General features: G+C 30.2%; 1 protein-coding gene and 1 long non-coding RNA gene across 2 annotated transcripts; both read right to left on the reverse strand.

The window, feature by feature from the left end:
* Nucleotides 1–2033: 2033 nt before the first annotated feature.
* LOC143076740 (uncharacterized) lies at nucleotides 2034–6305 on the reverse strand. The gene is made up of 3 exons (XR_012978776.1): nucleotides 4990–6305; nucleotides 3369–3543; nucleotides 2034–2756 (listed from the first exon to the last, which is right to left on the reverse strand). It is a non-coding gene; the product is annotated as an uncharacterized LOC143076740 (long non-coding RNA).
* Nucleotides 6306–9039: 2734 nt separating this feature from the next.
* Nucleotides 9040–21555, reverse strand: LOC143074209 (uncharacterized). The gene is made up of 6 exons (XM_076249759.1): nucleotides 21488–21555; nucleotides 16988–17383; nucleotides 14796–15071; nucleotides 14138–14185; nucleotides 13126–13243; nucleotides 9040–9323 (listed from the first exon to the last, which is right to left on the reverse strand). The coding sequence occupies exons 1-6, from the start codon at nucleotides 21552–21554 to the stop codon at nucleotides 9173–9175; spliced, it is 1056 nt and encodes a 351-aa protein (XP_076105874.1). The 5' UTR covers nucleotide 21555; the 3' UTR covers nucleotides 9040–9172.

A 21555-nucleotide genomic window follows, 5' to 3' on the forward strand; every position in this document is an offset into this window, starting at 1 on the left:
TATAGGTTAATACTTATATTTTATTTTGTAAGCTATTCTATGCTTTGATCATTTTAGCAATAATTTACAGTGAATTATAGGAGTCACATTATATGTGTTAGGATTTTATTTTTTGTCTTTTTTTTCGCTTTCATGATCAATAACATTGTACTGCTGAATAAATAATAGTTGCTCTTTTGGGACTATCTCATGCCCATGAAATATTCAAATAAATGTATCCGATATTTTCTGTGTTTGACCTTTTCCATTGTTTTATTTTTAACGTAGTTATATTGAAGAAAATCAAAGACTTTTGTAAACCAAAAATTAGAAATACACTAAAGAAAGTATCAAAACTCAAGACTAAAACTTGAAAAATAAGACACAAACAAAAGTATGACAAAAACGACAATGAAGAGAGACAACATAAAACTAAAGGTTCAGTAACACGGACCCCACCTGTCGATTACAAGTTTTTATCTTTTAGTATGGTAAGACTACAGTTTACACTTCCGGAGCACCTGAGATCACCCCTAGTTTTTTGGTGGGGTTCGTGTTGTTTATTCTTTAGTTTTCTATGTTGTGTCGTGTGTGCTGTTGTTTGTTTGTCTTTTTCATTTTTAGCTATGGCGTTGTCAGTTTGTTTTAGATTTATGAGTTTGACTGTCCCTTTGGTATCTTTCGTCCCTCTTTTATATCAAGTCAAATGCAGACCAAATTAGAATAGTATAGAAAATCCTTACTGCCGATTTCAGGCGTCTACTTGTTTGAAGTGGAGTCGTCGGACATTTCTCTTAATTGAAGAACCTTTTTATCTTTTACAGTTTTAAGTAAAACAGCCATTAAAAATTGGTAAAGATCGTCACTTCTGAGCAATAACTGCAATAACGTGTCATTCGACGATTTCGGTCATGTTGATCAATTTGTAGATCTTGTCTTGCTGCTCAAATTTATTTACTTAAAATTTCTATATAACTATTTTAGCTTTTTTATATATAGGCAAAACGCTAAAACAAAATACTATGTTGACACAGAGATATTCTCACCAATCAGCATCAAATTCAGAAAAAAGACAATCTGATTGAAAGCTACATTGCTTATAAATTCAGTCACTGGAGGATGATCGAGTGGACAGGGCCTGAAAATGGTCGACAAACTGAGATATACAGACAGTATTGTAATTTTGTAGAAGATATTGTTGTTTTGTGTCATTAGTTCCTATCAATATACCTTAAGCAGAAAACCTTAACATTGAAAATTGCTTATTAATTCCGAGTCACTGGAAATCCTTGGGGGCAGGGTCTCCAAATAGTCATCAAATATTATGTTCTGATAGTAATGCGACTTCGTACAAAATATCAAAGATCTATCCAAAATGCATGGATCCTATCAAACTAACTTAACATTCAAAATCGCTTATTAATTAAAATTCGCTGGACCATGTCCTAGGGGACTGGACCTCTAAATGATCGTCAAACTGATATGTTCTGATAGCAATGTAACTTTATTTAACATATTCATGATCTATCACAAGTAGTTCCTATCAAAACTAACTTAAGCAGAAAACTTAAGAATTGTTGACGCCAGAGCCATGGCTTGAAATACAATCCCTATCTCTTTCTTTCCGAGACTTTCGTCGCAGTCGAGAAAAAAATGATAAGTCGTTATTAAGGGTCTAACACTACAATTAGAAGACAAGGAAAAGGGACTTCAGACATTGCACCTCAATTTATAGCACCTGCTTATTGTGTAGAAACGGCTTATTGTAGACTTTTCGATGTTATTGAGTCGTTTGGTAAAATACTGACATAGATCTTCTATCCTTCTCCTAAACATCTAATTTATATTATGATGGTCTGGTGAAGATTAACTTATTGTCTTTTTGGCAATCGTGCAGTTTAAATATCAGTCTCATTATAGCAAGTGAGATGTAAAACACTTAAATGATGCTTTTCTTTTGAGAAAATAGATTTGTAATATTTGTGATAAATCTGATTGAAGAGGAATACAATCATCATTTTAGTATGTATCAAATATTTTGATATAAGAAAAAAAATTATAAAACCAATTTATTCGAAAAACATTTTTTTATTCATTTATACAATCATTGTCTGTTCATTACATCATACAAATTTACAATCTAGGTAAATAAATTGATTCAATTGAAAAAAATCGTTTTTCTAATGCTCATATTTCATTATTTATAAGGTTTGTCGTCATTCACCGCTGATGATTCAGTAATTCCCCCTTGTTTGTAATAAAAACAGATATGTTGTTAATCACTAATACTATCATATCAGTATATATAAACTATATAAGCTGTACTGCTTTTGGATTCATATTGAAACACATCTAGAGTAAACACTGATAGTAATATTGAACACATTGGTAGTAAAACTGTACACATTGATATTGGTAAAAGCAGAATGAAATAGTACAGACTTATAATTTAAATGATAAAATTTTAAATTTAAAGATAAATGAGCACTTTGATTCAAACATGAAGAAGACATTGATATAAAACGTAAATCATTACATGATCAAAACAAAATTGTTTATTTATAACTCTGAACAAATACCAGTATCCCTCTAAGGAAACATGGCAAAGTAAACTAATAACATTTGTATATTTTGCAGGAAGTCTATTTACATTTGCGAAATGCCTCAACCATTATCCCTGTGAAATAAATCCCGTGAGATCGTTAACAAAAGTCAAAAAGATCACTGCATCTCTCCATTTATGCTGTTTCCATTTATATGTATTGTTCCAGCAGCACCTATAAATGCAGTATTTATATCTTATTATCTTTTTATTTTCATTTTTCGCTAAGTGAAAAAAAAAGGTTTAACTGATTATTTGCGTTTTCTTTTTCTTTTTTGTGGTGATACTATGTATAAAGTTTTTTTCCGCGAAATTATCTTACAGACTCAAAGCTATAACCTTTATATTATGTACAGTATTAATATGTATATTGAATAGTGTGACAAGGACGATAAATTTGATTGGCGTAGACTTGTTGTATAGGATAACAGTGTTCTGAAAACGGAAATGCTGAATGCAATATAGAAGAAAACGCAGACACTTTTTTATAATCCTGGTACCCGATTTGAACGTCGTCCTACATTGTATCGGGAGAGTAAATAAAGGCAACAGTAGTATACCGCTGTTCAAACTCATAAATCCACGGACAAAAAACAAAATCGGGGTAACAAACTAAAACTGAGGGAAGCGCATTAAATATAAGAGGAGAACAACGACACAACACTACAATGTAACACACACAGAAACGGACCAAGCATCAAATCTGTAAATCTGGCCTTTATACATATAAGACTATTTATTGCCTGGTACAGTGAGAAATATTTGTAGTTAGGCTTTTTTAACTAACCTATCATCAACTACTGCAGAGTCATATATTTAAGACTTGAAATTGATCTTGGGAATCGTTGTCTCCATTATTATCTACATTATCAGGAGGTACTACCGTCAGAGTTTTTGACATTCCACTTTTTATGTTCACTTTATTAAAAACTTCGGAATAAACTGCATCTTGATATGGAACCCTGAAAAAATAAAAATAAAAGGAATAAAATGTAATATTTTCATTAGAAACTCTAATAAGACGTCATTATTACGCGTTTTAAACAAAGCCGTGTGCTAATAAGCACAAAATATGTTTGACATAAGCGCACAAACTGTTTGTATTCTCGTTTTTTTCACATTATCCTAAAAAAAAATACATATATATTTTAGCTGCTTAAATATAATTTTATTATATATTGTTATTAAAACATCATATATTTATTTTGCCTTTAGTTTTAAACTTATTAGATGTGAAAATGTTATGTGCATAATTCATTGGGAGGAAACTGGAGAAGCCAATATTTCTACGGTGTTTACGTACGCTTCAACCTATAAACATGTTGTATTTGTCCTATAAGAATCAAAATAAATTATTCATGTCATGTTCTATGCTCATTTTAACATCGATAGGCATTATATTTGACCTTGTTAAACCTCGCTAACTCTCAGTGTAAAATATCGACAAATAATGCCTACCCATTACCATGTTAAACGGAGCATAGAGCATGACATGAAGATATTAGTTCTTGATTAATATAATTGTTAGTCATTTTTAATTAGAGTTTCTACACACACGCAAAAACACATTATTATTCTCCATGAACATTATAAGTTTTTAATTCATTATTTCATTTTAAAAGAATTCTATTCTTGTTTACAGTAATCAACACTTTCGTGCAAATCTGGATTGCTTCTAAGAATAAATATAATACCGAAACTTGAATATCCTAAATCAAATCCTAATCTTTTCGTCGATTAAAATAATTAAATTGACGATTTCTGAATGAAATCAGGACACACTTAATTATTTCAACTTTCCATTTTTCTGAATTAATATACCGTCTGCTCCATCGTAAGGAGTTTGCAATTCTCAAATTACGAGGTACGCATTTTTACGCTAGACGGATTTCATTATTAGCGATGTGCTACTTACTAAATGAATGTTTATAGGGGAACAACGACATATACTAGTATTACAGTAGTTTTACTGATACTTTCACAAAATGAAAGATATGTGTCCCAACTCACAAGTGACATGTTGTCGCACTGATTTATCATTAGCTACAAAAATAGTCGTATAATCTGTAAAATGACTCACTATGTCACATACCCTACTGAACCATTTTGATTGCGTGTGGTTTCGCAGAGCATACAATGCATGTATGAACCTATTGACTCATTGCGTCTCGCTACATTTGCAAAACATGCCATTCCGGTGGTTTTGTTTAGCACCTTTGGAATCTTTGTTTATTTTTGTCTTTTTTATAATTTAGCTTTTATCAAATTTGTTATTCATTAAAGACTTGTAAGGATTATTATTTAAGAACGAAACATAGAACTATTTGATAAAAATAAACATAACTGTTTTACTGAATTATTTATCATATACAAATGTGTCGGTTTTTTTCTCGAATAGATTGTCATACCCATCCTGTTCATTCTTCCCACGAGCTTTGATTATTTTACAGGTAACGGTTTCTCTTGGCAAGGTATCACATGGAACGGCGTATATATTGTTCAAAGAAGTTGGCAGGTTTTGGCTTATATCAAAATGTTCCTCTTGATCTTTCTCCCTTCAAAATAAGTGTTGAATATCATCATTACATCATATGGGGGAAAAAACAAGAACAATAACATACTATTTTAAGACTTAGAGAATTTTCAATGTGTGTGCCAATCTTCGGGAACACTTTGAAAACATAACATACTTCATAAGTATATATAAAACATTCTAAATGTATTTCCATCCTGAGAATTTATAATATGAATACTAAATTGAATTTAAGCTGAAATGAAAACGGATAAAAGGATATCAGTTTCTTGTCTGTAAACAAAATTCGCACTCAAATGCAATCAGTTTAGTTATGTGATTTGTGTAGGGATATGAGATTGAACAACTGTAAAAGTAAAAAGAAATAAAAAACTGGAAACTAAGGGGACGACCAGTTGATATTCTTGGAGGGGGGGGCAGGAGGATTTTGAAAATAAATAACTCAGCCTTGATAATCACAACAATAAATGGTTTGTTCTTGTGGTAGTTTGAAAATAAATTACCTGACTTGCAATGTATTGAAAATAAATAACTCAGCAGGTCTAATCGAAGGTATGAGATGGCACCAGATTCTTCATTAATTCATCATTTTTCCAAAACAAAATCGGGAAACACTTCCCAAATCTTTTAATAATAAATATATAAATGTTATTTAAATATACTTGAAATGGCTGAAAATTGGTTCCATTTAACTTGAGGTATATTTCTCAAGAACACTTACCTCACTTTTATTAAATGGCCGTAACTACATTGAGGCAAAGACTCATGTAGGAAATTTCAAAACCAAAAGCTCGTCTCCATCTCAAAATGTGTTCACGGCGATTGCCTTGCAAGAAGCAAGTTCTTTTCCCCCCTCAGACGTAGCCCCTGATTTTTTGGGATCAATGGTTCTTACTTCTTTGTCTTTTGTTTATTGATTGCCCTTCTGTATTCTGTTAGTGTTGCATTCCCTTTGTAATTTAGTAATTTTGTTATTAACTTGATCATGTGTTAAAAAAAAAACCAGCGACAGACTTAAACATTTGAATTACATTTTTGCTTTTATCATGCATATTAGTCTTTTGATGTTGTCCCAAGAACTTAAGTCTTTAAATACACTGAATCGATCTATTGTCTAAAAAATATTAAAACAGAACTTGCATTTTCAAATTAAGAAAGGGTCAGAAAATAGATAATCTGTCCTCTTAGTTAACAAAAATAAGTAACCGATCAAAAACTAATCATCCTGCTACAACCCCCCCCCCCCCCCCCCAGAATAGCAAATGGTCGTCCCCTAATGTATCTTGTCATTCAACCTTTTTTATATTGTTTTAAAAACGAAAACAAAGAATTTGGCAATGGAAAACGTGGTAAAAATCCATTCATCTAAGTAGCCAAAAAAGGGGTAAAAAATCAAAAGTTACATTTTAAATCATCATTCAAAATTAACAACGTCGTGGCTAAAAATGAAAAAGACAAACACATGCAACAGTCAAACAATAGTAAACAAAACACATGGAAAACTACAGACTGAGCGTCACGAATAGTGTGATTTTTATTTATTTGTCGACATAAAAAGGCAACAGTAGATTTGCTGTTCAACAAATATATTTTGATTAAACAAAACAGATCTAGATAACAAATTAAAATCGAGGGAAACACATCAACTATAAGATGAATACAACGGGACAACATAAACACTGAACTAAAACTGCAAATAGACTTTAGCACATACTCACCCCTTCTCGTCCAATGAAAAGTCATTAGTTTTCCCTCTAATATCCATAGTTCATGAATTTCCATGCACTATGAAATGCTATACATGACCGACTTTTCATTCTCAGTTAATTATGAAAATGAACTCTTAATAACTGAACTAACGAAGAGTACAATTCCCTTAGGCAATGTGCTTGAGAAGAAAGTCTACTGATTAAAGAAGAAAGAGAAAAGATTTCAAATTTCCATACATTTTCTAATAATACACATATATAGAATTATATAGAATTAAATAAAAAGTAAGCATTTAATGTCGAATGGTCTGAATTCAAATATTTATTCAGTGAGTTTTATAATCATAAACAAAATCAAATTTCAAAAAGTGATTTATCTAACATTGTGTGCTTTTTATAATAAAAAAAATCTCCAAATATATAAGTATTACATTTTACCTGAAGAAGAAGAAAAACAATTCATCCTTTGGTCCCTATAAACTATGTCAGTGCTATTTCATTCCATCCATTGAATTTATCATTGCTTATGTTTTACATTAAATTCATTATAAAAAGTGAACTATTATAATTTAGGTTTGAATAATACAATGGGAAAGGATCATTTTGTAAGGTCACTCGAAAGTGTGAATATGTTCTAAATTGGTCAGACAATACTTGGTCGCAAAAACACTCAAAACAGTGAAATACATAGATAAATGATATAATAGTGCATTACAACATGTAAACCACAGAATAAAAATTTACTTTTCAAACTTTTTTTCTGAATACTGAACATATCACCTAGCCGGAAGATTATGCCATCGATATTCAAGAGGCTATCAACATCAGTGTTAAATAAACTGTAAAATAAAATTAAACAGAAATGAGAATGAGAATGAGAATGAGAATGTTTCGAAAATGTTGTTTACAAAACAAAGATGTCGTCTGTTCATTTATAATAATCCCAAGTAGTCGTAAATATAATTGTAACTAAGGATACAACTCAAAAATTGGTAGTTTTATGTGTTTATTTATTGTCTTTTTAACGCAACGTTTAACAACATTGGCTATACTATGCCCAGTTTTACTTATTGGTAGAAGCCGAAATACCAAGAGTTCCAACTACCTTCGACAGGGAAATACGAATACCTCAGCAATAAATATACGAATGGGTAATACCTTCCGCAATCCTAACCCATTTTACTAAACAAAATAACAGTTACTGTGATGAATTTCTTGAACCATTCGAAAACGTTTACTAGTTAGTTCGCTGACCTTTCATTGTATATCAACAGAAGTAATAGCCTTTATTTCATTGCTTGTTGAATTGAGGCTACAAACGTGCTGATAAAAGAGTTGTAATAGAGGTTGAAACAAAAGCTTTTGTTCACCAAATATTGAATTAGTAAAAGTCTTTCTTCAGGAACAAATTAGCAAAGGACTTTTTAAATAACTAAGAGGTGATATTTCTGTCAAATAGGGCGAGCATTTCTATCAATCGGAGGTTTTTAAAAAGGCTTTAATTTTATTTATTTTTTTCTGTCAACACATACTTTGGTTATAGCAGTAGACGTAATCCGTAAAATAAAAAAGTGAATCAATTTCATTTTAAAACATAATGTTTTCTAAAATTTTGATAGCACTCATAGGTGATACTTGTGCATAACCGTCTACATATATTTTCATCAAATTGGAGCCTTATTTTAAAATTTCATTGCTAAGCTGTTAGACGCAATCAATTAATGGATATCAAATCTGAAATATGATTAATTATGTATATATATATATATATATATATATATATAATGGTCAACTATAACATAACTATATATATAAAATGACTTGTCCCTTGTTCCGATAATCAAGATAACCTGTCTATGTGGGATCGCATGTCGGATTAAGTGTGTACAATATCTTGAATAGGACTCATTAACACACATAGTCTGCATCATCTTAACTCGAAAGATGACATAATAAAAAGAGAAATGATTACATACTGTATATATTTTGGTACATTGTGTTTAAACAAAATGGTTCCTGCTCATAGCCGGTTTGTAAACACGTAAATATTTTGGGAATTATGAGTTGATAGCTTACTTGTCACTGTAAAAATCTAGTTCAACGAATTTCTTTATAATTAAATAAACATTTAATATTGAAATAGGATGACAAATGTTGCCGGATGCCTAGATCAAAAGAGCCTTTTTTGGACTAACGAGTAACAACCTGCCTGTATGTGAAATTAGTGAACTGATACTTATTTGAACTTGAGACGAAGAAGATATAATTGCTTGAAATTGCAGAATGTAACATTGAAAGTATCATTAAATCAATTATTCAAATGATATATGATAGCTTGTATATTTTGACTTACTTGTTTTTGAAGATGTTTTCGTTTTCCTGGACACCATTACTGCCATCTCCTGGTTCTTTTTTGTCAACGACTGCGTAACTGGGTTTTTCATCAGAACCATGTCTGTTGGTGAAGCAGCCGAGCATATTATGCCATCTACTGTCAGGCCTGAATGATAAAATGACAAAATAAAAATCAGACAGTTGCAGAGATCTCTGTGTATTTTCGTTCTAAAGGACTTTTGTAAAAACGATATGCAAATGTTTGTCATTATTTCAACGTCAATCAAATGGAAAAAAAAAACTAATATTTCCAAAAGACGGTGCTACTTTTCTGTTTTTGGTTTGTAAGGGTAATTTCAATATCGTATCATGAATCATAATTCCTAAAAGTACAAATTTTATCATCAGATTATAGAATAAAGCCTCATTCAATATTTTAATTTTATTTTTTTATTTATTTATTTTTTCTTCTTGCCTTGTCTAAGGTTAATAAATATTTTTACAATAGAACATGTAAAATGCGAATTAATAACAGCTTTAGTTCACCAAATATCGCATAAGTAACATTCTTTATTCCGGAACAAATCAACAAAGGACTTTTAAAAAAAACTAAGAGGTCATATTTCTTGTCCAATGGAGCGAACATCTGTTTCAATGTTTTTAAAAAGGCTTTTGTTTTTTCTCAACACATATGTTGGTAACAGCAGTAGACGTCATCTGTTAAAAAAAAAAGTTGAATCAATTTCATTTTAAAACAAAATATGTTCTAAAATTTTGATAGCACTCATAAATGATACTTTTGCATAACCATCTACATATAATTTCATCTTATTGGATCCATATTTTAAAATTTCATTGCTAAGCTGTTAGACGCAATGAATTACTGGATATCAAATCTGGAATATAATTAATTATGTATATAAATAATTATAATGGTCAACTATAACCTAACTATATAAATAAAATTACTTGTCGTTTGTTCCGATAATCACGATAACCTGTCTATGTGGGGTCGCATGTCGGATAACGTACAATATCTTGAATTGGCCTCATTAACACACATAGTCTACGGCATCTTAACTCCAAAGATGACATAATAAAAAGAGAAACGAGGTTTATGACAATGAAACGGCATTATCATTAAATGCTTGTATATTTTACATACTTGTTTCATTTCATTTTTTTTTCATACATTTACTGACATATCCTGGTCTTTTTGTGTCAACGACTGCGTAACTGGGGTTTTCATCGGAATCATGCAATCGGTTAAAGCAGCCAGGCATATTCTGCCATCTACTTTCTTTATTTTGTCTAAATGTTAAAATGACAAATTAACATCAGACAGCTGCAAGGATTTCTGTATATATTCGTTTGAAAAGGACTTTCGTTAAAAGCGATATGTATTAATCATTATCTCAAAGTCAATCAAATCAATAAATGATATTCATAAAAGACTGTGCTGCTTTCCTGGTTGTTTTTTGTTTGTGGTAAGCATAATTTCGTGATCGTACTATGAATCATAGTTCATAAAAAGTCCAAATATAGAATAAGTTCTCAGTCAATATAATAAACATGTTCTTAAGTGATCGTAGGTGAAATTAAATAAATCAATAATTTAAAAGTGATACTATAAGCTGGAAAAAAGTTAAAATAACAAAACTACTGAACTCCGAGGAAAATTAAAAATGGAAAGTCCCTAATCAAATGGCAAAATCAAATGATAAAACACATCAAAAGAATGGCCATAGCGCTTAACCTCTGACCTGTATGACAGTCGCATCAAATTCCATTAGACTAATAACGATATGTGAAAAAAAGGAACATAATAGGTAAAATTGTCAAAATAGGAATACAGCCATCATCACCGTGTCACAATCTCAATCAAAACAAATATAAAATAAAGAAGCACAACAAAGGAATTATAAAATTTAACAACCACATGCATTTCTATTCATAGATGAATTTAAAATCAGCATTTTCAATATTATAATAAAACAATAACATATTATGACATTATATTAGCACAATAACATATATGGTGGCATGTTAAAGTTACAAAACCATTTTAAGATATTTCATTTATTTAATATGGTAGGAAAAGGCTGACTCGGACTTTTACCTTATATTTGCATTGGTATTATTTGGGTCTCAAATCAAACTAAAGAAAATCAATAATCTGCTAAAATTTTGTCAAATGACCTCTTATGAGCTATATAGTCTTATATCAAAAGATGAAAAGGTGTTATGAGCCAAAACATTTTACCTTGTACTGTATTGAAAAACATCAAGTAGTCCGAACATCTGACACAAATTCCAAATCCTCACCTAAGGACATCGTTAATGTCTTTTTTTCATTTTATTTTTTACTCTCCTTGTCTTAGGTATGAATGTATTAACAATAAAACATATAAAATGCATAACATTTTTTATCAATCTTTGTGATCCTTTTATTAAAACAAAATCAGAAAATCAAGTTACAGCTCAATTCAAATTTGTCTTTTGATTAAAAACAGCAAAAAATCGTGATGATCTGAATAATTCTAATAAGCATTAATTGTTATATGAAGTAAAATTTAAACATTGCACGGCAGTAATACAGGTACAAAATGTGATTATCACTTGCATTCACTTAATGTCAATTATGTATGTTGGAAATAAAAGACAACACAGTATGTTATAATCATTGTGAATGTATAAATAATGTGCGCTCGAAACGCATTTCAGACATTAACCTTTTAACTTAAACGCTAAAACCTTAAGATTTGATAGCAAGAAATTTCCTTTTTCATTTTTAGTTACAGTGAAATATTTGATGTACAATTGATTGTAAATTCTAGTCATAAAACAATATATATTTTAGGAACATGGAACATAGAATATAGCAATTCGTGTCTTTTGTTTCGTTACAGATTTGGAATTAATGTACTTCTTATCTTTGGCCTCAGTGAATATTGATTCTCCTAATTACTTCAAGAATAAGCAGTTATTGTATATTATTAATAAACTTCGTGCGTACTACGAACTTTACTTAATTTATCTTAAATTTATCGGGAATGCACAAACCGTAAAATTAGAAGGGAATAGATGCGTGAATACGTGACAACATTAGGAACATATTGATAAAAAGAGACATAAAAGAATAGGCAAATAAATATGGTTCAATAAGAATGAATTGGTACCAATTTCTTACAATTATTCATATTTAAAATATATATAAAATGCATAATTTTTCAAAATTATACTACAATGTATTTGCATGCTCATTTCAAGGAATGTACATGTACTTACAATGCGTAATAATAAGGTAGTTTAATTAGGCTGTCATTATTAGATATAGATGAATACATTAATAATATAAAAATTGTTTAGTTTCTTCACTGCAATAAAATAAATCACTAAGGATGTACTTTGAGGTTTTGGAATAAGTAACAAAATTTAATGTTCGGACTCCTTGGTGTTTTACGATACGATACAAGGTTAAATTTTGCCCCATAACACAAACTTATCTTTTAACATAAGACTTAATAGTTCATAAAAGGTCATTTGACAAAATTTAAGCAGATTCTTGATTTTCTTTCTTCTGATTTGAGACCAAAATAATACGAATGCAAATATAAGGTAAAAGTCCGAGTCAGATTTTTCAGCGATATTTTTTTAATCTAACATATCGAAAAGGAGCTCCATGACCTATCAATATCTTTAGCTTATTTTGATCCTTAACTAACACTCTTCCAGCCTAAAGTATCTATTATGAATTCTTGATTTATTTAATTGTACCTTAGATCACCTAAGTACGTTTCCTTAATGAGAACAGGTTAGTAAATCCCCCCTCTTTCCATGGTAAGATATTAACAAAAACATAATTGTATCCAATATCGACAATAAAACACATGCGTCTTCAAACAGCTTTATGAAATGCTTTCTCTCCGAATTTTATGCAGGATGAAAATCATCTTAGATATACTTACTCCTTTGTGGGTCGTTTAGAACGGTGCTTTATTACAGTAAGAATGCTGACAATGAAAACCAGTACAAGGACAACAACTGCTACGACTAGAATTACAGGAACCGCATATGCTGCATGTTCTACAATAAAACGTACATATTGTTAAATGAAGGCAGATTTGTCTACATTTATTATTATGGATTGTTAAACAAATTAAGTACGACATTGAAGAGCATTGAGAACCATATTTTTCGAATGATTATGTCAAATACAATTAAAGTCATCTAATTCATATAATTTGGAAAAGTTTTAACATTTGTAAACAGTTAATTTTAATTATGACCGTATCAGTGATATTTCAAATAAACACACAAGTACTTCGAAAAAACAAATTTGACTTATGTAAAAAAAAAACAATCAGAGATATTCATTGCATAAAGCACACAAAGTACATACATCATTGACATTACTTGAAGGTGGCAAATAGAAAACACTTAACATATAGCCTCAATTGTAAATATACTTTTGCAACATGAATGAGTCAAACAGTCTTTATAACTATTATGATTGTTCATGACAAATTTAGAAAAACAAAAGATAATTTTATTAGGTCTGACGAAATATCTTTTTTTTTGCCATTCTTTTAATCTTGTCTTGTCCTTTGACAATGAATGCTTGCAGAATTACTTGAGCTTTTTTTGTGTCGTTGACTTATCAATCCATATGACTGTATGAATAATCATTTGATTTATATATAGTATAGGGTTGTATCTTCACGTTTTATCAAAGAAAACGGGACAAATATAGGATTTTAAAGATTGATTGTCATATCATTTTTAATTTCATAACTTTTCTTTGTCAGACATATAAACTTACTCATTAATTCCATCAAGAGAAAAGAATTTCAACGCATTACCAAAGATCAATGAAATAATAACTGCAACTTTGAAAAACAATGAGTCGAAAATGTTGGGGTTTTTTTTCTTTTCAAACCTGAAATCAAAATCTAATTTCAATTTAGTTGAAATGAATACCTGAATTCGATGACGGAGCTGGATCTCGTAATAGCAGCATTTCATCAACTGTGAATATGATAAAGTTAAGATGAGACAATATGAATTTTATCTCAAATTGAGAACCCACTACGGGCAAAATCAGTACAGTGATGTTTAAATCATTCAATTGCAATATAGACAATAGACATAAAAACAATAGAATTTAAAGTTAATTATAAATATGGTCACATAAACCAATATGTTATGTGCTTATTTGTATGATAAATGTATGAAATGTTTAACGTACAAAGGCATGAATGTTTCAAAAGAAACCGTAATTTTTTTTATTGGCACGCAATAATCGCGAGCCATTTGGATAATGATCTACTTCATCCCAATAAATTTTAATTCCCACGAATGCACATACTCAGCAGGACGTTATACCATTACATAACAAAACAAATTGCCATTATTGGATAAATATTCAAACACATCAAATATACCAGGATTTTTATTTTTATTTACGCCAGAAGCGAGTTTTGTCTACGAAAGACTATCAGTGACGCTCGAATCCAAAAACGTTTAAAAGTATAAACAGCAGCTCTTGTAATCGAAAACAACATAGTCGGGTATTAATCGTGTTGTAAATGAGCACATCAAAGTCACTTAAAACACAAAAATGTTATAATTAACTTACCTATATTAATTTCAACTGAATTTGATTGCCTATAATTTACATTTTTTATAATGTTGTGCGCTTCACAGATGTATAAACCACTATTGTTTCGTGTAACATCTTCAATGACATAGAGATTTGTTCCAGAGATTACGGTGTTATTATTGCTCTCTTTGAACCATGTGTATGTTGGTTCCGGATCTCCACTGGCTTTGCAGGTCAAGGTAATGTTGTCTGTTTTTCCATCATACTGTTTTTGGTTTGGTTGCTTGTTGATGTGAACATCTCTTACTGGAACTAATAATTTTATAGAGACTAAAATAATGATATCGGGTAAAAGTACTTGTGACCTGCTTTTACGTTGTGGGTAAGTATCTTATACATATGAATACGCATGTCCAGTGACATTCATTTTCAAATAAAATAACATCTTCCTGTTTTAATATTGGTTGCAAAATTTTGCCTCTGTATTTTCAACACCAATCCATTCTTCCATCAAATTTCGAATTACCTAACATACTGTAAGCAACATATAAGTTTTTTTTTAGAAAGGACGATTGTCTTCGTAATTGTCTCTAAAAATTCGATATATGAGAATTTCGTTCAATACCTAAGCCATTGTAATAGGTTCATAAGGAGATGAAATTGGTCATGTGTATATCTGATCGATTACTTCATCTTTTATAAATTAAAGCCTTTCTTTCTTTTTTTAAAGATTTTAAAACATGTACGTACTACATACTGAAACTATGATGACAAGACAACAGCTATTATTGTTACCCTAAACGACATCTCTTGAAATCTTTTTTTTTTTAAATAGTTTATTAACATATTGCAGGTTGTTCTAATTGCACAGAGTATGATATTTCCTATATAATTAGTCTTAATTGCAAGTTATAGAAAATTTGATAACACGTTACGTTAACATTGGGGATATTTTCTATTAAAACATCAGGCATTCTCCTGTTACCTTTTTGCTTTGGGAGTTAATATTTTTCGTTTCACAGGGGAATAGTTTTTTTTTTATCACTACTTAACATAACGGCAATTTCGCATTAACTAAAGGTAACTTTCCTTATTTAAAAATTGATGATTCTGTACTTTATCTTCAACGTGTATATATTTTTCAATTCATTTGATGAGCTTACACAAATTTTCCAAAACCTCAACAATCAATTGTTTAAATAGTAAAACAAAAAATTCTGACAAAAAAACAGGTTGTAGTAACTTTTTCAATCGCTCAAAATTTTCAAAAACAATCCTTTTTATGCCGTCATAATAGGCACTGGGTAAATGGTTTCATATTGTATAGATACTGTGTCATAGATCAAATTAATTCATTCAATGTAAGTTTACTGGTTTTTGTGAATTTTCATTTTTGATTGTGCTAAGCCATTTCAATTGATATTTTAGCGTGTCTTTCTATGTTGTAATGTTATCACTACTGTTTGAGGTGAGGGTAAATTAAAACTTTTAAACCCGCTTTATAGAATAATATAGAAGATAATATAATGGAATATATTTTATTTCCATGAGAAGTACCCTCAAAGTGCAAAGAGCATATACATATATATGATCAGTAAAACAGTATACTAAATCTAGACATTATATTATTGCTAACAGTATCCTAGTGTTATGTGTTTTGATCAGAAATAGTTTTATATGTTTGCTCCAGTCCTAAGAGATGAAAATGTTGTTCAGTGGTTATGGTATCGTTTGTTGATGTGGTTCATAAGTGTTTCTTGTTTCCCGATTTTTTTTTTCAATATTAGACAGTTGGTTTTCATGTCTGAATTGTCTTACACTTTTGGGACTTTATACCTTACCGTTTGGTATTAGCCAAGGCTACCTTTTACACACTGAGAATGGACAGAGATGTCCCAATGGCATGCATATCACATGTTCTTATTTCTATTTTTTTTTCTTTTTGTGCTGGCAGAACTTACCTATATTAGGCGGGTTATTTGTTTGATTATTTTTATTGTTCCTAAATAGGAATGAGGAGATTGTTGATAAATCAAGTAACTTAAAACTTTTGTATTGTTTATTTGAATTGCGTGTGGAATAAATTCTATTATGTTCAGCTTTCAAACCTTGGAAGATTAAGACGCAAATCTCGAACATAAACAAATTTACCGTACTTACTCGAATTGTTAAAAGAAGCTTGATTATCATCGTTAATTCAATTCAATATGTCTAGCGAAAGCTTTTACCTTTAATTAATATTCTAGTTGTGTTAGATTTCACATGTCGTATGGTTTTTTCCATGTTAGTGTAGTACAATTCACACATATAATGCTTGTCATCTGTCCAATTTAGTATGTGAAATTTCAGAGTTGCCTTATTTGACGTATTTGTTATATTTGTCAGTGCCACTCTACCATCAAGATACTTTCCTGATGATTTTAGTTCTGCCACTTTCTTGGGAATAAATTCTGCAATTATGTTATTTTTCTTATCAAAATCTTCTGTTATGGTTTCTGCCATTAATTGAACACTAAAAATCGTTTCACCCTTTTCTAAAGAGAATGAACACGTGATATAAGTGCCTTTTTTTCCAAGAAGTCCTGTAATGTTTTGATTGATGGAAATCTTCGCAGCAAATGATCCTGCAAAAATAAAAATCACAAAAATACTAAACTCCAAGGGAAAATTCTAAAAGGAACCCTAATCAAATGGCAAAATCAAAATCTCAATCATTTCAAACGAATGGATAACAACTGTCATACTCCTGACTTGGTACATGCATTTTCTTATGGAGAAGATGGTGGGCTGAACCTGGTTTTATAGCTAGCTAAACGTCTCACTTGTGTGAAGGTCGCATAAAATTTCTTTACATCGACAACAAAGTGATACAGAATAAACGGGGAAATTTACATATGAAAAAGTTTTGTCTCCAGTTTTCCTCTTACGAACTCATAGTATGGAATGCATCCGTGCAATTTTTAGGTTGTGTGCTTAAAATAGTTATACTATCTGCGTAGAATATTGTCTTTGATTAGACAATATTCATCGATTGAAATAAGATATTTCGGTTCTTATAATATAGAATGCATATCGTAGTTCTATTATAGCTAAATTGTTTGTATGCTTGATATCATTTTTATCATGTAGTAATAATTAACTGAGTTTTCATATTAAATTTAAAGACCTCTGCAAATTGGATTTAGCTTTTTTTATAGCTTGTAATTTTTGTAAATATATATTCATCTGTTGAGTACAATTAACCAACCTAGCTGTTATATTGTAACTGATGATGACTTTTATCTAAATCAAAATTAATAGGTCCACACTTATATGTGATGAAATAAATTTAGAATTGTATGTTTTATTATTATCATACAAATTATTTGTAAGGAAATATCTTTTTTGTGTTTCTACTAAAACAGACAATTTACAATTTATTTCTTCGCAGTTATTTAAAACAATTTTTTTTTTCATTTCAGTCTAAGTAAGCAATATCTTTACAGTAGCACAAGGCTTATTTTTCTAAAACCATACGTTAAATTATTGCATTTGTTGAATATGATGTGGTTAATCTGTTTGATAAGTACTGATTGATAAATTGTGTGGTACTTTTTAGTTTGGGTGAACTCAATTTATTCATTAGTTAATATTGACTTTGAATAATACGAGTACTCTTATACTTGTGCTATTGGTCTATTTCTTTTGTACCGATCTATTGAGTAACGCAAATTGCAATACGAGTACTCTTATACTTGTGCTATTGGTCTATTTCTTTTGTACCGATCTATTGAGTAACGCAAATTGCAACTGATCGTTACAGTTTATTTTTCTTTGATGTTGTAAGACAACTGTCTATTCGAAATACACAAAAATGATTAACCCCGCCATATTCTCTATTTACCTGTCCAAAATCAGGAGCCTATAATTAAGTTGTTGATTATTTTTTATGTTTCTTTTCGTCAATTCTATTGTTTCAAATAAGGATGTTAGTTTTCTCAATTTAATTGATTCACAGTTCGTCATGTCAGGACAATTTATAGCCGGTTATACGATGCTGTTAACCAACTTATGGCAAGCGATTTATGTTCACGATTGCGCAAGTAGACAATCGGGAATATAAATCGCCGAGAATATGTAAAGTTTAGATAAGTCGTTATTCATCTATCATAAGTGGTATATTTCGTCCCTCAATATAAACGTTTGAAAAATCACGAAATTAAATCGCCTCAAAATGTTATAGAAAGGTGTACCGCGAAAATTTGTTGTTTTACTGTATTAGTTTTGCTCATTATTTAAGGCCGTACGTTAAAAAGTAATGGGTTACACAATGTCATTTAAATTTGACTCAGGTGGATATTTGTCTCATTGGTAATTATACCGCTCATTCTTATTTTTGATATTGTTATCAACCTAAATCCAATTATGCTAATATATATCTAATATACCATAATCGAAAGCAATACCATTAAGCATTTTAATCAAACGTTTCATGAGTCATTGGCAATATTCATATTGACTGTTTCAATAAAAGACCTTGTTTGTTACTTTTCTCTTTAAGCATGTTTTATTATTTTTTTATGTTGGTCGGTTGTTCATTTTGAGGTTTAGTTATCGTTATTATCATGATGAGTGTCTTTTTTTTATATATATATACTTCTGAATCAGATTCATGTGGTCTCTTTCTTTATCTGTGGTTTAATATAAAATAAATACTTTTGTTAAAAAAAATTTGGAAGAACAGTAAATGTGTATTCAATCAACATAAAGAAAGATTATTCTATACAGAACTAGTCGATTTTAAAATTTCAATAACTCGGTAGATGGAAGTTGTTATGACTGCATACCTGGAAAATGTATAAACAGACAATAAAAAGTACAATGTATCTTTAAAAGCTAACTTTTCATACATTGCGTTTTTGTTCATATCGAATTCAAACATTTCTCACAAAATACATCTCCTCTCTACGTATTAAGTAAAATCCTTTTTTGGTTGAAACACGCGGAAACAAACAAGGTCATATCTTAATGTTTCATTCAGTTAGTATTTAATACATCATTTTGCAATGTGTATTCAAGCTTTTCGATTCATTTTTACAAAACCACACCATACCAATATGGAATTATGAAAATGAGAAAGAGGATAAAGTGTTCAATTTAGATGATTTTTTTAGAGAAGCCTAACTATCTCTTTAAAATAAATTCACCTTTGAAAACGCCACCTTGATTTTGCTGTACTTAAAATGTCTAATGACAACATTTTCGGTCCTGGAATTAAGGATCCCTTATAAATCGGCAACTGTGAGAAACTAAAGTAAATAAAGGCAACAGTAGTATAACGCTGTTCGAAATTCATCAATCGATTGCCAAAAAAAAATCCAGGCTACAAACTAAAACTAGGGGAAACGCATCAAATATAGCGAAGAACTACGACTCAATAGAATCACAACATTAAAATATAGCACACACATAAATGAATTATAATATATCAATGGCAATTTTCCTTACTTGGTACAGGACATTTATTTTTAATGGTGGGTTGAACCTGGTTTTGTGAACTGCCAAACCTCTCGCTTTAATGGCAATGTTAGATATAACATTAAAATGACAATATTACATGACAGGACTACGGTACAAATAAATGGGAGAAAAACATAGGACAGAGAAACACACGGATAATAGCTAACAAAAGGTATCAGGTTTTAAATTTAATGCCAGACGTGCGTTTCGTCTAAATCTGATCAAATCCAATTAAAAATATTCACACTGAATTTTAACAGAATACATTTCGACCAAAATCGGACAAGTGTATTTTATTGTTAGTGACCGTTACAAAATATATAAGAGTAGAACAATTTTATTTCGAATTTGTTGAATTTATGATAAAATCAGTCACGGGAGATGAAACAACTAAAAGGAAGTATTTTTTTGTAGTTTAAAAAACAAGGGGGAAAAGCACATTTATTTCCTATGTTTATGACGCATAGTATTATTGTTATATCCTTTTTAGGACATAAATTAAAATGCGTTTTGTAACAGACTTTCCGGAAATTTGTTCATAGTCTGCTATAAATGTATTTGTCAATAGGGTAAAAAGCTACAAATGTAACAAAAACATTGCCTTAAACAAATGAGAGAAAAGGAAAGGTCTCCTCATTCCATGAAAGATGAACATAACAATCAAAGAAAAAACTGTACAATCAGTATCTTTTAAAGTCACTAATAACATTCACAATAAAAACATAACCTCTTCGTTTAAAAATCTTCCTGTAGTATGTGTATAAATGAATAAAAACTAATTGCATTCATTTTATGAAGACGCCCCTTTTTTATTTAGTTTGAAAAATACGAAAAAGATCTGTGTTATCTATATTAAACAAAACATGATGCCGTACTTTTCTTATCGACATTCTAATAATTTGTATGCAGACCAGTCCCAAATTGATTAATTATTAAATTTATCGTTGCCCCTCATGCTTAATATAGGGTGTGTCTTGATAACACTTTAAATATCAAAGAAAGTTAGGGTGACATTTGTGTTCGCTTTTTTGTTCTTTTTGTGTGTTATGTCTTCTGTCTTTTTTCAAATTATTTTAATTGTTCCCTTGGTTGACATTGTCCCGCGCATTTTGATCAAGTCATAAAATGTGGACGTGGACACTATGTCATGCTTTTCCTTAAAAACTCAACATGGTATCATCATTGTGATCTTAGGATAGGTGATTGATAGAAAGTTTGAAATCACTTACCAATCTGTCTATTAATATATATTGCTTGTAGCAAACAAATATAAGCGCCAAAACGTTCCCATCCCATT

This window comes from Mytilus galloprovincialis, chromosome 5 (assembly GCF_965363235.1).
Source record: "Mytilus galloprovincialis chromosome 5, xbMytGall1.hap1.1, whole genome shotgun sequence".
NCBI classification, from domain to species: Eukaryota; Metazoa; Mollusca; class Bivalvia; order Mytilida; family Mytilidae; genus Mytilus; species Mytilus galloprovincialis.

What these genes read in the sequence shown, in the direction of transcription:
- LOC143074209 (XM_076249759.1), bottom strand. Translation starts at nt 21,554, where the DNA reads ATGGGATGGGAACGTTTTGGCGCTTATATTTGTTTGCTACAAGCAATA. An exon ending in ATATATTAATAGACAGATTG is followed by an intron (nt 17,384 to 21,487) that starts GTAAGTGATTTC and finishes TTATTTTTGCAG; the next exon opens with GATCATTTGCTGCGAAGATT. An exon ending in AACTAGAATATTAATTAAAG is followed by an intron (nt 15,072 to 16,987) that starts GTAAAAGCTTTC and finishes TAAAATTATTAG; the next exon opens with TTCCAGTAAGAGATGTTCAC.